This window comes from Pristiophorus japonicus, chromosome 1 (genome assembly GCF_044704955.1).
Source record: "Pristiophorus japonicus isolate sPriJap1 chromosome 1, sPriJap1.hap1, whole genome shotgun sequence".
NCBI lineage: Eukaryota > Metazoa > Chordata > Chondrichthyes > Pristiophoridae > Pristiophorus > Pristiophorus japonicus.
Window position 1 is genome coordinate 540529005 of NC_091977.1, and position 18603 is coordinate 540547607.

General features: G+C 44.5%; 1 protein-coding gene across 3 annotated transcripts in view; it reads left to right on the plus strand.

Annotated features, from left to right (window-relative positions):
- Positions 1–18603, plus strand: part of osbpl1a (oxysterol binding protein-like 1A) — a 316457-nt gene that overhangs the window by 287100 nt on the left and 10754 nt on the right. For 2 of the 3 annotated variants that reach the window (XM_070896777.1, XM_070896770.1), the window contains exons 27-28: positions 5218–5308; positions 13107–13130. In XM_070896777.1, coding sequence (XP_070752878.1) covers positions 5218–5308; positions 13107–13130 — 115 coding nt within the window. The remainder of the gene's footprint in view (positions 1–5217; positions 5309–13106; positions 13131–18603) is intronic. The other variant, XM_070896784.1, reaches the window with a different exon arrangement.

An 18603-nucleotide genomic window follows, 5' to 3' on the forward strand; every position in this document is an offset into this window, starting at 1 on the left:
GCTCCAAGGGGATATAGACAGGCTAAGGGAGTGGGCAAGAACATGGCAAATGGAATATAATGTGGAGAAATGTGAAGTTATCCACATTGGTAGGAAAAATGGAAAAGCAGAGTATTTTTTAAACGGTGAGAGATTGGGAAATGTTGTGTTCAGAGGGACCTGGGTTCCTTGTACACCAATCACTGAAAGTTAACCTGCAGGTATAGCAAGCAGTTTTGTATGCCGACTGGAAAAGGGAGCAAGAGAGCCTGAATTTATTTCACTTCGAGTTCTTTCAGCCTTCAGAGGGGAAACCATCCCGTCAATTAACATGAACTGAATTCAAAGGCAAGTCTTGCAGCTGAGCAAACTCACGGTGTGGTGATCCGATGCACGATCTGGCACTTTATACCCTAGCATTTTAAAAAGCTTTTACAAATGAAACCAATTAACAAATTATCTTGTATTCGGTGATATAAGGAATCACATGGTTATTCCCCAAATGTAGATCATTCACAGGCCAAATAGGGCAGGGTTCTGTGGACAAATCCCAGGGAGATTTACCAGTTAAAAAGATACTTTGTGTCTGCATAACTGAAGATGCATCTATTTGTACTGCCAAAATGGCCGCCTTGTTTGTGATTGGTTCTCCAATATAATTTGACCTACTGCTGATTGGTCCCCTTGGAGGATAAGCCACACCCTGAAGTTTGTAAATGGAACCGCTCAGGTTAGGGTGCTGACTGACTTCACCAATTGTAACTCGATCCATTTTGACGACAGAAGCCACAGAGGATAGCTCTCCCCAAAAGCCACCAAGTTCCTGCCGAAGTCCCTTACCCCAGCGTAAGTGACCCACCCACCATACATGGAACCATTTTGTGCGGATTGTTAACAGGTTTATTGGGTATGAAGTTAATATTGAGTATCGTGACTTCTGGATTTCATCCACTCCAACAATGTCCCTTGTAACACACACACACACACACCGAGCTTTCCGAGTAATCGGGTGTGGATGTAAAGGGGGTGGGAAGAACCTCTCTCCTGATTTCCCCACCCCACAGGCGCTCTCCCTCTCCCTTCTCTTCACTTCCCTGCCCCCCCCCCCGCCAAACCAGGCTCTCTCTCTCTCTCTCTCTCCCCCTCCTCCAAACTCTCTCTCTCTCTCCCCCCTCCCCCCCCTGCAAGCTCTCTCTCTCCCTCCTGCCCCAAGCTCACTTTCCCGTTCCCAGCCCCAGGCGTGATCTCTCTCCCTACGCTCTTTTTCTCTCTCTCTCTTTTCCTCCCACCCCCTCATCTCTCTCTCTCTCTCTCTCTCTCGCTCTTCCCGCTGCCCCCAAGCTCGCTCTTCCCCTGCCGCGCCACTGCTCAGTGGGAGGCCCAGTTGGCCATCGGTCGGTCGGTTGGGGGAGGAGGGGCAGGGGCAGGCAGCTCACGGAGGATCAGCAAGCCCGGTCGAACAACACATGGAGCAACAACGGGGTCGTGATTACAGGGTTCCACTTCTGGTTCCGGGTGGGAGGCCTCGGGGGCGGAGTCTCGAGAGGACGCGGGGGCGGAGTCTCGAGAGGACGCAGGCGCGGAAGGACAGAAAAAGTGCAGTACAAATAGTCAGTCCCCACACTGTGATGTCTTTAGCCTGTGGGGGAAGGGGTGGGGCGGGGGTGTGATAGGCGGTGGGAGAGAAGCGTCACACCAGAGGTCTGATTCCACCCAAGCTTCTGCTGGGCTTTTCCACGTAGAGAGTGATGCTAATTTTGAGAAAGCAAGAGTATGGATATGTTTTTATGTCATCTTTAATGGCAAATTAAGCCATGGGGGAACTTCATGGGAGCAAATTGCTATTGTGATTTCCCTATTTGTGTGGCGTGCTCATGACAGATATGGAAAACCAATTTGTTGAAAGGTTGAACGCCAATTCTGAATGCAAGTAATTGCCTCCACCTGGTACGGATGTCTGTTTGCCGTTTTGGTGCAGCAGGGAGGGATTCAAATTCCTGGGGCATTGGAACCGGTTCTGGGGGAGGTGGGACCAGTACAAACCGGACGGTCTGCACCTGGGCAGGACCGGAACCAATGTCCTAGGGGGAGTGTTTGCTAGTGCTGTTGGGGAGGAGTTAAACTAATATGGCAGGGGGATGGGAACCAATGCAGGGAGACAGAGGGAAACAAAAAGGAGATAAAAGCAAAAGACAGAAAGGAGATGAGGAAAAGTAGAGGGCAGAGAAACCCAAGGCAAAGAACAAAAAGGGCCACTGCACAGCAAAATTCTAAAAGGACGAAGGGTGTTAAAAAAAAAACAAGCCTGAAGGCTTTGTGTCTTAATGCAAGGAGTATCCGTAATAAGGTGGATGAATTAACTGTGCAAATAGATGTTAACAAATATGATGTGATTGGGATTTCAGAGACGTGGTTCCAGGATGATCAGGGCTGGGAACTCAACATCCAGGGGTATTCAACATTCAGGAAGGATAGAATAAAAGGAAAAGGAGGTGGGGTAGCATTGCTGGTTAAGGAGGAGATTAATGCAATAGTTAGGAAGGACATTAGCTTGGATGATGTGGAATCTATATATGGGTAGAGCTGCAGAACACCAATTGGCAAAAAACGTTAGTGGGAGTTGTGTACAGACATCCAAACAGTGATGTTGGGGAGGGCATCACACAGGAAATTAGGGGTGCATGCAATAAAGGTGCAGCAGTTATAATGGGTGACTTTAATATGCACATAGATTGGGCTAACCAAACTGGAAGCAATACGGTGGAGGAGGATTTCCTGGAGTGCATAAGGGATGGTTTTCTAGGCCAATATGTCGAGGAACCAACTAGGGGGGAGGCCATCTTAGACTGGGTATTGTGTAATGAGAGAGGATTAATTAGCAATCTCGTTGTGCGAGGCCACTTGGGGAAGAGTGACCATAATATGGTGGAATTCTGCATTAGGATGGAGAATGAAACAGTTAATTCAGAGACCATGCTCCAGAACTTAAAGAAGGGTAACTTTGAAGGTATGAGGTGTGAATTGGCTAGGATAGATTGGCGAATGATACTTAAGGGGTTGACTGTGGATGGGCAATGGCAGATATTTAGAGACCGCATGGATGAACTACAACAATTGTACATTCCTGTCTGGCGAAAAATAAAAAAGGGAAGGTGGCTCAACCGTGGCTATCAAGGGAAATCAGGGATAGTATTAAAGCCAAGGAAGTGGCATACAAATTGGCCAGAAATAGCAGCGGGGACTGGGAGAAATTTAGAACTCAGCAGAGGAGGACAAAGGGTTTGATTAGGGCAGGGAAAATGGAGTATGAGAAGAAGCTTGCAGGGAACATTAAGACGGATTGCAAAAGTTTTCATAGATATGTAAAGAGAAAAAGGTTAGCAAAGACAAACGTAGGTCCCCTGCAGTCAGAATCAGGGGAAGTCATAATGGGGAACAAAGAAATGGCAGACCAATTGAACAAGTACTTTGGTTCGGTATTCACTAAGGAGGACACAAACAACCTTCCGGATATAAAAGGGGTCAGAGGGTCTAGTAAGGAGGAGGAACTGAGGGAAATCCTTATTAGTCGGGAAATTGTGTTGGGGAAATTGATGGGATTGAAGGCCGATAAATCCCCAGGGCCTGATGGACTGCATCCCAGAGTACTTAAGGAGGTGGCCTTGGAAATAGCGGATGCATTGACAATCATTTTCCAACATTCCATTGACTCTGGATCAGTTCCTATCGAGTGGAGGGCAGCCAATGTAACCGCACTTTTTAAAAAAGGAGGGAGAGAGAAAACAGGGAATTATAGACCGGTCAGCCTGACCTCAGTAGTGGGTAAAATGATGGAATCAATTATTAAGGATGTCGTAGCAGCGCATTTGGAAAGAGGTGATATGATAGGTCCAAGTCAGCATGGATTTGTGAAAGGGAAATCATGCTTGACAAATCTTCTGGAATTTTTTGAGGATGTTTCCAGTAGAGTGGACAAGGGAGAACCAGTTGATGTGGTGTATTTGGACTTTCAGAAGGCTTTCGACAAGGTCCCACACAAGAGATTAATGTGCAAAGTTAAAGCACATGGGATTGGGGGTAGTGTACTGACATGGATTGAGAACTGGTTGTCAGACAGGAAGCAAAGAGTTGGAGTAAATGGGTACTTTTCAGAATGGCAGGCAGTAACTAGTGGGGTACCGCAAGGTTCTGTGCTGGGGCCACAGCTGTTTACAATGTACATTAATGATTTAGACGAGGTGATTAAATGTAGTATCTCCAAATTTGCGGATGACACTAAGTTGGGTGGCAGTGTGAGCTACGAGGAGGATGCTATGAGGCTGCAGAGTTACTTGGATAGGTTAGGTGAGTGGGCAAATGCATGGCAGATGAAGTATAATGTGGATAAATGTGAGGTTATCCACTTTGGTGGTAAAAACAGAGACAGACTATTATCTGAATGATGACAGATTAGGAAAAGGGGAGCTGCAACGAGACCTGGGTGTCATGGTACATCAGTCATTGAAGGTTGGCATGCAGGTGCAGCAGGCGGTTAAGAAAGCAAATGGCATGTTGGCCTTCATAGCGAAGGGATTTGAGTACAGGGGCAGGGAGGTGTTGCTACAGTTGTACAGGGCCTTGTTGAGGCCACACCTGGAGTATTGTGTACAGTTTTGGTCTCCTAACTTGAGGAAGGACATTCTTGCTATTGAGGGAGAGCAGCGAAGGTTCACCAGACTGATTCCCGGGATGGCGGGACTGACCTATCAAGAAAGACTGGATCAACTGGGCTTGTAGTCACTGGAGAAGAATGAGAGGGGACCTCATAGAAACGTTTAAAATTCTGACGGGTTTAGACAGGTTAGATGCAGGAAGAATGTTCCCAATGTTGGGGAAGTCCAGAACCAGAGGTCACAGTCTAAGGATAAGGGGTAAGCCATTTAGGACCGCGATGCGGAGGAACTTCTTCACCCAGAGAGTGGTGAACCTGTGGAATTCTCTACCACAGAAAGTTGTTGAGGCTAATTCACTAAATATATTCAAAAAGGAGTTAGATGAAGTCCTTACTACTCGGGGGATCAAGGGGTATGGTGAGAAAGCAGGAATGGGGTACTGAAGTTGCATGTTCAGCCATGAACTCATTGAATGGCGGTGCAGGCTAGAAGGGCCGAATGGCCTACTCCTGCACCTATTTTCTATGTTTTGGGTTTAGTTGCTGTGAAAGTACAGGTGAACACACCCGTTTGAACCTTTTTGCAGATCTCGCCAGTGAAGAGAAGAAGAGGTTGGAGGAAAAACAGAGAGCTGCACGCAAGCAACGGGCCAAGACTGACAATGACTGGAAAAACAAGTTAGTATCGAACTTTCTCCGTCTGTGATTTAGTGACGTAGAGTTGATGTTTTAAGGGAGAGTCATGTTAAGGTGTTAAGCTATTCTCTCCGACTGCCCCTCGCCCCCGCCCCCCCCCCCCCTCCGCAGCATAAAAGCTCCTTATGTACAGCACGACAATTTAATCAGATTAACTTGGCAACTTAAAATTGGGAGAGTCACTCCTTCATATGTTTGAATTGAAAAGCTGTTTGTCTGTTTCGATTAGTGTTGATATTGAATAATAAACCAAATTGTAGGGTTTTTTTTAATTCCCAGGTTCCCATTAGCAGATACAGCCCTGAAGGAGATTTAAATTTAGTAATTGTAAGGCAAAAAGACATCATGTACCGATGCTCTGCTATGCAATATTAAACAGTATTTCAGAATTCAGTTTTTTTTTTGCAAAGGTAGACTCCTTTTTAAAATTGGTACATTTTTTGTAAAGTTCTCCATTTATAGTTTCATTTTGCACTTTTAAATTTCAAACGAATAGGCCATCTGGGGCCATGCGTACTACCCTTCGGCACTTCAATTTGAGTTTAGACCACACATTGCGTCCTGTACCTGTCCATTGCATGGGCCCATGGTGAATGAGTTTGGGCAGTCTTAACCCGTTGATAGTGAGTCCTACTTCGGCACTTCGAGATTATAACAGTGACTGGTGGGGTACAAAAGAACGAGGAGCAGGAGTCGGCCATACGGCCCCTCGAGCCTGCTCTGCCATTTAATACGATCATGGCTGATCCGATCATGGACTCAGCTCCACTTCCCTGCCCGCTCCCCATGACCCTCTATTCCCTTATCGCTCAAAAATCTGTCTTATCTCCGCCTTAAATATATTCAATGACCCAGCCTCCACAGCTCTCTTGGGCAGAGAATTCTGAGAGAAGAAATTTCTCCACGTCTCGAAATGGGCAGCCCCTTATTCTAAGATTATGCCCCCTATGCGAGGAGTATTCGGAATAAGGTGGACGAATTAACTGTGCAGATAGCAGTTAATGGATATGATGTAATTGGTATCACGGAGACATGACTCCAGGGTGACCAAGGCTGGGAACTCCACATCCAAGGGTATTCAACGTTTAGGAAGGATAGACAGAAAGGAAAAGGAGGCAGGGTGGCGTTGCTGGTTAAAGAGGAAATGAATGCAATTGTAAGGAAAGGACATTAGCTTGGATGATGTGGAATCGGTATGGATGCAGCTACGAAATACCAAAGGGCAGAAAACGTTAGTGGGAGTTGTATACAGACCTCCAAACAGTAGTAGTGATGTTGGGGAGTGCATCAAACAGGCAATTAGGGGTGCATGCAATAAAGGTGCAGCACTTATCATGGGTGACTTTAATATGCACATAGATTGGGCTAACCAAACTGGAAACAATACGGTGGAGGAGGATTTCCTGGAGTGCATAAGGGATGGTTTTCTAGACCAATATGTCTAGGAACCAACTAGGGAGGAGGCCATCTTAGACTGGGTGCTGTGTAATGAGAGAGGATTCATTAGTAATCTCGTTGTGTGAGGCCCCTCGGGGAAGAGTGACCATAATATGGTGGAATTCTACATTAGGATGGAGAATGAAACAGTTAATTCAGAGACCATGGTCCAGAACTTAAAGAAGGGTAACTTTGATGGTATGAGGTGTGAATTGGCTAGGATAGATTGGCGAATGATACTTAAGGGGTTGACAGTGGGTGGGCAATGGCAGACATTTAGAGACCGCATGGATGAACTACAACAATTGTACATCCCTGAACTGGAGTTCAGAAGAATGAGAGGGGATCTCATCGAAACGTTTAAAATTCTGACGGGTTTAGACAGGTTAGATGCAGGAAGAATGTTCCCAATATTGGGGAAGTCCAGAACCAGGGGTCACAGTCTAAGGATAAGGGGTAAGCCATTTAGGACCGAGATGAGGAAAAACTTCTTCACCCAGAGAGTGATGAACCTGTGGAATTTTCTACCACAGAAAGTTGTTGAGGCCAATTCACTAAATATATTCAAAAAGGAGTTAGATGTAGTCATTACTACTAGGGAGATCAAGGGTATGGTGAGAAAGCAGGAATGGGGTACTGAAGTTGCATGTTCAGCCATGAACTCATTGAATGGTGGTGCAGGCTCGAAGGGCCGAATGGCCTACTCCAGCACCTATTTTCTATGTTTCTAGTTCTAGTCTCCCCTATCAGTGCAAACATCCTCTCTTCTTCCACCTTGTCATGCCCCCTCATTACCTTATATGTTTTGATAAGATCACCTCTCATTCTTTTGAATTCCAAACAGTCGAGGCCCAACCTACTCAACCTATCTTCATAAGTCAACCCCCTCATCTCTGAAATCAACCGAGTGAACCTTCTCTGAACAGCCTCCTATGAAAGTATATCCTTCCTTAAATATGGAGACCAAAACTGCACGCAGTACTCCAGGTGTGGCCTCACCAATACCCTGTACAGTTGTAGCAGGACTTCTCTGCTTTTATACTCTATCCCCCTTGCAATAAAGACCAACATTCCATTTGCCTTCCTGATCACTTGCTGTACCTGCATACTAACTTTTTGTTTTTCATGCACAAGGACCCCCAGGTCCCTCTATTGCAGCACTTTGCAATTTCTCTCCATTTCAATTATATTTTGCTTTTCTATTTTTTTCTACATTTTCCCACATTATACTCCATCTGCCAAATTTTTGCCCACTCGCTTAGCCTGTCTATATCGCTTTGCAGATTTTTTGTGTCCTCCTCACAATTTGCTTTCCCACCCATCTTTCTATCATCAGCAAACTTGGCTACATTACACTCGGTCCCTTCATCCAAGTCATTAATATCGATTGTAAATAGTTGAGGCCCCAGCACTGATCCCTGTGGTACCCCACTAGTTAATGTTTGCCAACCCGAAAATGACCCATTTATCCCGACTCTCTGTTTTCTGTTAGTTAGCCAATCCTCTATCCATGCTAATATATTACCCCCAATCCCGTAAACTTTTATCTTGTGCAGTAATCTTTTATATGGCATCTTATCGAAAGCCTTCTGGAAATCCAAATACACCAGATCCACTGGTTCCCCTTTTTTCACCCTGCTCGTTACATCCTCAAAGAACTCCAGCAAATTTGTCAAACATGATTTCCCTTTCATAAAACCATGCTAACTCGACTCTGCTTGATTCAATTATGTTTCTCCCAATGTCCTGCTACTGCTTCCTTAATAATGGACTCCAGCATTTTCCCAACAACAGATGTTAGGCTAACCGGTCTATAGCTTCCAGCTTTCTATCTGCCTACATTTTTTAAATAGGGGCGTTACATTTGCGGTTTTCCAATCTGCTGGGACCTGCCCAGAATCCAGGTCATTTTGGTAGATTACAACCAATGCATCCACTATCTCTGCAGCCACTTCTCTTAAGACTCTAGGATGCAAGCCATCAGGTCCAGGGGACTTGTCTGTACTTAGTCCCATTATTTTACGGAGTACTACTACTTTAGTGATAGTGATTGTTTTAAGTTCCTCCCTCCCTATAGCCCGTCGATTATCCACTATTGGGATGTTTTTAGTGTCTTCTACTATGAAAACCGATACAAAATATGTGTTCAAAATCACTGTCATTTCCCTGTTCCCCATTATTAATTCCCCAGCCTCATCCTCTAAGGGACCAACATTTACTTTAGCCACTCTTTTCCTTTTTATGTACCTGTAGAAACTTTTACTATCCATTTTTATATTTCATGCTAGTTTGCTTTCATAATCTATCTTCCCCTTCTATTATTTTTTTAGTCATTCTTTGCTGGTTTTTAAAAGTTTCCCAATCCTCTGGCCTCCCACTAGTCTAGGCCACATTGTATGCCCTTGTTTTCAATTTGATACCATCCCTTATTTCATTAGTTAGCCACGGATGGTTATCCCTTCTATTAGTCTTTTCTTCTCATTGGAATATATTTTTGTTGAAAGTTATGAAATATCTCCTTAAATGTCTGCCACTGCTCATTAACCATCCCACACTTTAATCTATTTTCCCAGTTCACTTTAGCCAACTCTGCCTTCATACCTTTGTAGGCTCCTTTGTTTAAGCTTAGGATACTGGTTTGAGATCCAACTTTCTCACCCTCCAACTGAATTTGAAATTCAACCATGTTATAGAAACATAGAAATTAAGTGCAGGAGCAGGCCATTCGGCCCTTCGAGCCTGCACCGTCATTCAATAAGATCATGGCTGATCATTCAACCTCAGTACCCCTTTCCTGCTTTCTCTCCATACCCCTTGATCCCTTTGGCCGTAAGGGCCATATCTAACTCCCTTTTGAATATATCTAATGAATTGGCCTCAACAACTTTCTGTGGTAGAGAATTCCACAGGTTAACCACTCTCTGAGTGAAGAAGTTTCTCCTCATCTCGGTCCTAAATGGCTTACCCCTTATCCTTAGAGGGGTAAGGTCACTCATTCCTCGAGGATCCTTTACTAGGAGATCGTTTATGAATCATGTCTCATTACTCAGTACCAGATCTAACTCCCTGGTTGGTCCCGCAACGAACTGTTCAAGGAAACTATCCCGGATACATTCTATGAACTCTTTCTCAAGGCAATCTGGCCAATTTGCTTTGTCCAATCAATATGAAGGTTAAAATCACCCATGTTTATTGCCGTTCCTTTTTTACAAGCCTCCATTATTTTTTGATTTATACTCCGTCCAACAGTGTAGCTACTGTTAGGGGGCCTATAGACTACGCCCACCAGCGATTTCCTCCCCCCCCCTTATTATTCCTTATCTCCATCCAAATTGATTCAACATCTTGATCTTCTGAGCCAATATTGTTTGTCACTAACGCACTTATCTCATCCTTTATTAACAGTGCTACCCCACCTCCTTTTCCTTTCTGTCTGTCCTTCCGAATTGTCAAATACCCTTGAATATTTAGTTCCCAGTCCAGGTCACCTTTTAACCACGTCTCTGTAATGGCTATCAGATCATACCCATTTGTATCTATTTGTGCCGTCAACTCATCTATTTTGTTACGAATGCTACGTGCATTCAGATAAAGAGCTTTTAAATTTGTTTTTTTCCATTTTATTTTCCTGCTTTGACCCCACCTTATGATTCACCGTTATGTTTAAAGGCTCTGTCCCTTCCTGTCATGCTCTGGTTTTCATTTCCCCCAGTGCTACCCTGCTTCATTGCCCTTTCCTTATTAAGGAATACTCTTCTGAAACTGAGGTTGAGACAAAGTTGAGGGAGCTTTACACTGCATCTAACTCACTGGGTAGGATTTTCGCAATCGCCGATCCAAAATTGCACAAGTTTTGAGAAGTGTTTTCTCAAGTTTCCACTCAAACTTATTTGTATCTCGCCAAACTCAAAATATGTGATGGACCAGCGTAATTGGCAATTGAGAACGTAATTTGTTTTTTAAAATTGCTTTAAAAAATATTCCTTGATATAAGAACATAAGAATTAGGAGCAGGAGTCGGCAGTTCGGCCCATCGAGCCTGCTCCGCCATTCAATAAGATCTTGGCTGATCTTCGACCTCAACTCCACTTTCCCGCGCGATTCCCCTATCCCTTGATTCTCTTAGTGTCCAAAAATCTATCGAGTGCAGCCTTGAATATACTCAAAGACTGAGCCTCCACAGCCCTCTGGGGTAGAGAATTCCAAAGATTCACCACCCTCAATGAAGAAATTGCTCCTCATCTCAGTCCTAAATGGTCGACCACTGATCCTGAGACTGTGACCCCTGGTTCTCGACTCTTCAGCCAGCCTCTTGCTGCCACCCTATGAAGCCCTCTAAGAATTTTATATGTTTCAGTTCTTCTAAACTCTGGAGAATAAATGCCCATTTTACTCAATCTCTCATGAGGCAATCCTTTCATCCCAGGAATCAATCTGGTAAACCTCTGTTGCACCCCCTCTATAAATAAATCAGTGGTCGACCATTCCCTAGATAAGACTAAAACAGTACGCAGTACTCCAGGTGTGGTCTCACAGGGCCCTGTACAACTCTAGCAAGACTTCCTCACCCTTATACCCTTGCAATAAAAGCCAACGTGCCATTTGCCTTCCTTATTGCTTGCTGTACCTGCATGTTAACTTTATATGTAAGAGTGGGAACTCGGTGCTGTTTGAATAATATAACTGAAAATGGGTTTATCACAAAATATAAGCATTTTAATCAGAGTGCCTAGCCCACCACATGTGAGTAATCCGACTTTAAATAACTGAAAATGACTTTAAAAACTATGCGGAGCCATTTGCTAGTTATACTAGGCTACAGTAGTCAGTCTCATAGTAAATTAAAAAGGAATTATATTCGAAAGCTTTCAAGAGATGTCGGTGAGTGGTCGTGCGCCCAAAGGAATCAGCTTAATGTTTGGAGCCGCCTCGAAGGCCCGCAAACGGGCGCAATTAGCGGAAACTTGCTAATTAATTCGATCTGGGGGCGTGGCCAGCTTTGTGGGCGGGGCAGGCCTCCAGCACGATGTTTTTAAAACCAGCACAAATGATGGCCGGAAACTCGACTTGTGCTGAATGTAATCTGTGCTCAGCCAATTTCTGACAAATTGTGTTGAAAAACCCCCCCCCCAGCATAACTCCTTGATCTGTACATGCGTACCAGCACTGCGTTCCCAAAGTAAGAAGGTGTCCATCTCTCGGCAGTAACTTGCCGTCACTTTGATGAGTACAAAACAATGCAAACAAAGTTTCCTGGTTCAGGAAGCCACCGTGTTATGTTTTAACAATGTACTTTACCACAAAGATTTGAGATGCTTTAGACGATTCTGTGTAATTTTAATCTCTATGTGCCTGATGTCATGCTAACCTGATGATCTGCCGAGAATTTGGAACGGAACTATGTAATCAGTTGGCTCAACCTCAGTTCTGAGTGCTTCACTGTGTATTGTATGCACTTGTGCGCATGCTCACAGACTGATGGAGCTGTTGCGTTCCAATATCTGAAGGGGCTGCTCCTCAAATTCTGGTTGCACTTGTCTTTGGGCACCGGGTGCGGAGGGGAGCGGGCAGATCGGGAGGCCTCCTCATAGGACCGCTCCTGGACATGGCCAAGGTGGCCATTAAATGGTCCAGGCAGCGGGCGGTCGAGGGGGTCGTTCAGCCCGACTGCCTGCCTCTTTTCCGCGGTTACATCTGAGAGAGGGTTTCCCTGGAGATGGAGCACGCGGTGTTCACTGCTACACTTGCGGCAAAAGGTGGGCACCAGAGGGGTTGGAGTGCATCATTGTCGCCTCCCCCACCCCGCCAACCAAATTTTAATTTGATTTAAAGTTTAAAATGTTAATTTGTGGGTTCTAGTGCCCTTGCCAAAAGGGGGCATTTGATTTCCGTTTCAACTAAAATAGTTGTGGAGCTGTTGCATTGAGAGTGGCTTAGCCAGTCACGTGATGTTCACAAGACTCAATAAAACCCCAGCCAGTTGAGTTCAGGTTCTCCACGATGAGGTGTGCAGTTGTGAGCCTGGTGGATGAACTGGTCGGGTTCAGTTTGATAAATCTTTGCTAAATCAACCAGCTAGTTTCTTACAGCAAATGTGTAGCTGTGAATTCTTAAGCAAAGAACCCATCAAGCAAATACTCTACACACCGCATATTCAATCACGTCCAATCTAGAAGACTTGATTTTCGCACGCACACACACACACACACTTAGTGTTGGTAGTAGAGGTTTCCTGCTTGCCTAGATTGGAAAGTTTGCCTGTGTACTGTTTGCCTCTGTTGAGCAGAATTAACAATTGGTCAAAAGTCACCTAATAACCTGTCTCTGTTGTTTTCCCCCAAAGGAACCAATTAGCAGAGGGTCCCAGGTTTGACTTGTTTGTTCTTTGTTGGTGGTTTGTTGCCTCTGTGTGTCTTAAACGCTTGGAATGATATTCTTCCTCCTTGAAATGAACAGTTCATTATAAAACAATACCCACACGCAGTATGGTGAGATGCTGTGGCCACATTTATTTTGAGCAGCTTAGGACCAGGGAGACCAATGCCAATATCCAACACTTTATTAGAAAACAGTGAAAGAAGTTCACTGATATTATCCCCATTTTGTCATCATGTCATATCCTGGAGTAATCTAAAACGATATTTATTAAGATTTCAAAATAGTCTCTGGACCAGCTAACCTTGTTCTATCACTGGGTATTACTGGGACAGTTCAAGCAGTCATCTTGGTCAGACTCTCAATCTATATTAACAAGTTGGAAGAAAGGACAGAGTGTAACGTAGCCAAGTTTGCTGACGATACAAAGATGGGAGGAAAAGCAATATGTGAGGACACCAAAAATCTGCAAAAGGACATAGACAGGTTAAGTGAGTGGCCAAAAATTTGGCAGATAGAGTATAATGTTGGAAAGTGTTTGGCAGAAAAAATCCAAGAGCAAGTTATTATTTAAATGGAGAAAGATTGCAAAGTGCTGCAGTACAGCAGGACCTGGGGGTACTTGTGCATGAAACACAAAGTTAGTATGCAGGTACAGCAAGTGATCAGGAAGGCCAATGGAATCTTGGCCTTTATTGCAAAAGGGATGGAGTATAAGGTTGAGTAAGTTGGGCCTCTACTCATTGGAATTCAGAAGAATGAGAGGTGATCTTAACAAAACGTATAAGATTATGAGGGGGCTTGACAAGGTGGATGCAGAGAGGATGTTTCCACTGATAGGAGAGACTAGAACTAGAGGGCATAATAGAATAAAGGGCCGCCCATTTAAAACTGAGATGAGAAATTTCTTCTCTCTGAGGATTGTAAATCTGTGGAATTCGCTGCCTCAGAGAGCTGTGGAAGCTGGGACCTTGAATAAATTTAAGACAGAAATAGACAGTTTCTTAACTGATAAGGGGTTATGGGGAGCGGGCAGGGAAGTGGAGCTGAGTCCATGATCGGATCAGCCATGATCGTATTAAATGGCGGAGAAGGCTCGAGGAGCCGTATGGCCTACTCCTGCTCCTTCTTATGTTCTTATGTTTCTCAGCCAATTAGGCATTCTTGGCTTCAATAATGTAAAACCTGCTTTGTGGGGTTGACGGGTGCTGATCATAGTTACAAGACTGTCTTGTTTACATTGAATTCACAGAAACAGGCCATTGATAGGAAATAGGAGCAGGAGTCGGCCATTTGGCCCCTAGAGCCTACTCCGCCATTGAATAAGATCATGGCTGATCTTCTACCTCAAATCCACTTTCTCGCACTATCCCCATATCCCTTGATATCTTAAAAAATCTACCGCTCTCTGTCTTGAATATACTCGATCACTGAGCCTCCACAGCCCTCTGGAGGAGAAAATTCCAAAGATTCCAGCAGCAGCACCAACAACAACACCAACCTTCTCTGCAATCACCTGATGCTGCACAGGACACGGCATCAGCACCATTGCTGCCTGGGAGGCCAGAGATGGCCTCACCATGCCCAGACTTAGTTCACTTGACGCTGTCACATGATGTGCCAGGTTGGCACCACCCCACACTAAGACCATAAAGCATCCCTACAATGACCAACAGGTCCATGCCGGTGTTTATGCTCCACACGAGCCTCCTCCCTCCCTTCATCTCACCCTCTCCTCCCTCCACGCTTCATCTCACCCTCTCCTCCCTCCCCCCTTCATCTCACCCTATAAGAAATAGGAGCAGGAGTAGGCCATACAGCCGCTCAAGCCTGCTCCACCACTTAATACGATCATGGCTGATCCTGATCATGGACTCAGCTCCATTTACCTGCTCGCTCCCCATAACCCCTTAATCCCTATCGGCATATCCTTCTATTCCTTTCTCCCTCATGTGTTTATCCAGCTTCCCTTTAATTGCATCTGTGCTATTCGCTTCAACCCCTCCCTGTGGCAGTGAATTCCACATTCTCATCACTCTCTGGGTAAAGAAGTTTCTCCTGAATTCTCCTGTTGGGTTTATTAGTGACTATCTTGTATTTATGGCCTCTAGTTTTAGACTCGCCAACAAGTGGAAACATCTTTACATCTACCCTATTGAACCCCTTCATAATGTTAATGAGTTTCACTACATAACTGCCCTGTCTTTTTGCTGGAGAAGAGAGCCCCAGCCTGATACAATATCCCAGTTCTGGTATCATCCCTGTAAATCTCTCTTGCACCTTCACAAGTGCCTTTTGTAGTATGGAGACCAGAACTGTGCACAGTACACTCTGTGTAGTCTGAGCAAGGTTCTGTGGGCTAGAGTTGCCGCTTTTGGTGCAATCGGGAAAATGCCGCAAAATTGTGCTGGTTGGTCATACGTCAAGTTTCCACTAAAATCTATTTGCAGAAACTCAAACATAAAATCTTTAGCAATCGGGCAGCGTAACAGAACGCAATTGCTTTTTTCCCGTTCCATTAAAACCTATTCCTTGTTGTGTTTAAGAGTGGTAACCTGCTGCAGTTTTATTTTTAATTCAGCTGAAAATGGGTTCATCACAAAAATGAGCATTATTAATAAGGGTGTCAAGTCTTTCACCTGTGAATAACTTGATTTAAAATCACTAAAAATGACTTTAAAACACTATACTGAACCAATAAGTTTCATTGGTGAACACGAGTCAAGTTTCTTAGTAAATTAAATACTTTTTGAGATGGAAAAAAGTTTTAAAACTTGCTGCCTAGTATCCAAGGCTGGGGACGGGGACTTGACACAATTTAAAAGAACGATGTCCCTCAGGGATGTGTACAACACTACAGCCTGGTTTTTATTGACTGTGCCTAGTTGCTGTGAGAAGGGGCTGGTGATTTTTCCCCCACACCCAGCGCTGTGGCTCACCAGGGAAATTAAGGATAGTGTTAAATCCAAGGAAGAGGCATATAAATTGGCGAGAAAAAGCAGCAAACCTGAGGACTGGAAGAAATTTAGAATTCAGCAGAGGTTTAATTAGGAGGGGGGAAATAGAGTATGAGAGGAAGCTTGCCGGGACCATAAAAACTGACTGCAAAAGCTTCTATAGATAAGTGAAGAGAAAAAGATTAGTGAAGACAAACGTAGGTCCCTTGCAGTCAGATTCAGGTGAATTTATAATGGGGAACAAAGAAATGGCAGACCAGTTGAACAAATATTTTGGTTCTGTCTTCACGAAGGAAGACACAAATAACCTTCCAGAAGTACGAGGGGACTGAGGGTCTAGTGAGAAGAAGGAACTGAAGGATATCCTTATTAGGTGGGAAATTGTGTTAGGGAAGTTGATGGGATTGAAGGCCGATAAATCCCGGGGCCTGGTAGTCTGCATCCCAGAGTACTTGAGGAAGTGGTCCTAGAAATAGTGGATGCATTGGTGATCATTTTCCAACAGTCTATCAGACTCTGGATCAGTCCCTATGGACTGGAGGGTAGCTAATGTAACACCACTTTTTTTAAAAGCAGGGAGAGAGAAAATTGGTAATTATACACTGGTTAGCCTGACATCAGTAGCGGTGAAAACATTGGAATCAATTATTAAAGATGAAATAGCAGCGCATTTGTAAAGCAGTGACAGGATCGGTCCAGGTCAGCATGGATTTATGAAAGGGAAATCATGCTTGACAAGTCTTCTGGAATTTTTTGAGGATATAACTAACAGAGTGGACAAGGGAGAACCAGTGGATGTGATGTATTTGGACTTTCAAAAGGCTTTTGACAAGGTCCCACACAAGAGATTGGTGTGCAAAATTAAAGCACGTGGTATTGGGGGTAATATACTGACGTGGATAGAGAACTGGTTGGCAGACAGGAAACAGAGAGGCGGGATAAACGGGTCCTTTTAAGAATGGCAGGCAGTGATTAGTGGGGTACCGCAGGGCTCAGTGCTGGGACCCCAGCTATTTACAATATACATTAATGATTTAGATGAAGGAATTGAGTGTAATATCTCCAAGTTTGCAGATGACACTAAACTGAATGGCGGTGTGAGCTTTGAGGAGGATGCTAAGAGGCTGCAGGGTGACTTGGACAGGTTAGGTGAGTGGGCAAATGCATGGCAGATGCAGTATAATGTGGATAACTGTGAGGTTATCCACTTTGGAGGCAAAAACACGAAGGCAGAATATTATCTGAATGGTGGCAGATTAGGAAAAGGGGAGGTGCAACAAGACCTGGGTGTCGTGGTACATCAGTCATTGAAAGTTGGCATGCAGGTACAGCAGGCAGTGAAGAAGGGAAATGTATGTTGGTCTTCATAGCTAGGGGATTTGAGTATAGGAGCAGGGAGGTCTTACTGCAGTTGTACAGGGCTTTAGTGAGGCCCCACCTTGAGTATTGTGTGTTCAGTTTTGGTCTCCTAATCTGAGGAAGGGCATTCTTGCTATTGAGGGAGTGCAGCGAAGGTTCACCAGACTGATTCCCGGGATGGCTGGACTGACATATGAGGAGAGACTGGATCGACTGGGCCTGTATTCACTGGAGTTTAGAAAAATGAGAGGGGATCTCAAAAAATTCCAGATGATTTGTCAAGCATGATTTCCCTTTCACAAATCCACGCTGACTTGAACCTATCATGTCACTTCTTTCCAAATGCGCTGCTAAGACATCCTTAATAATTGATTCCATCATTTTACCCACTACTGAGGTCAGGCTGACCGGTCTATAATTCCCTGTTTTCTCTCTCCCTCCTTTTTTAAAGAGTGGGGTTACATTGGCTACCCTCCACTCGATAGGAACTGATCGAGAGTCAATGGAATGTTGGAAAATGACTGTCAATGCATCCGCTATTTCCAAGGCCACCTCCTTAAGTACTCTGGGATGCAGTCCATCAGGCCCTGGGGATTTATCGGCCTTCAATCCCATCAATTTCCCCAACACAATTTCCCGACTAATAAGGATTTCCCTCAGTTCCTCCTCCTTACTAGACCCTCTGACCCCTTTTATATCCGGAAGGTTGTTTGTGTCCTCCTTAGTGAATACCGAACCAAAGTACTTGTTCAATTGGTCTGCCATTTCTTTGTTCCCTGTTATGACTTCCCCTGATTCTGACTGCAGGGGACCTACGTTTGTCTTTACTAACCTTTTTCTCTTTACATATCTATAGAAACCGTTGCAATCCGTCTTAATGTTCCCTGCAAGCTTCTTCTCGTACTCCATTTTCCCTGCCCTAATCAAACCCTTTGTCCTCCTCTGCTGAGTTCTAAATTTCTCCCAGTCCCCAGGTTCGCTGCTATTTCTGGCCAATTTGTATGCCACTTCCTTGGCTTTAATACTATCCCTGATTTCCCTTGATAGCTACGGTTGAGCCACCTTCCCTTTTTAATTTTTACGCCAGACAGGAATGTACAATTGTTGTATTCCATCCATGCGGTCTCAAAATGTCTGCCATTGCCCATC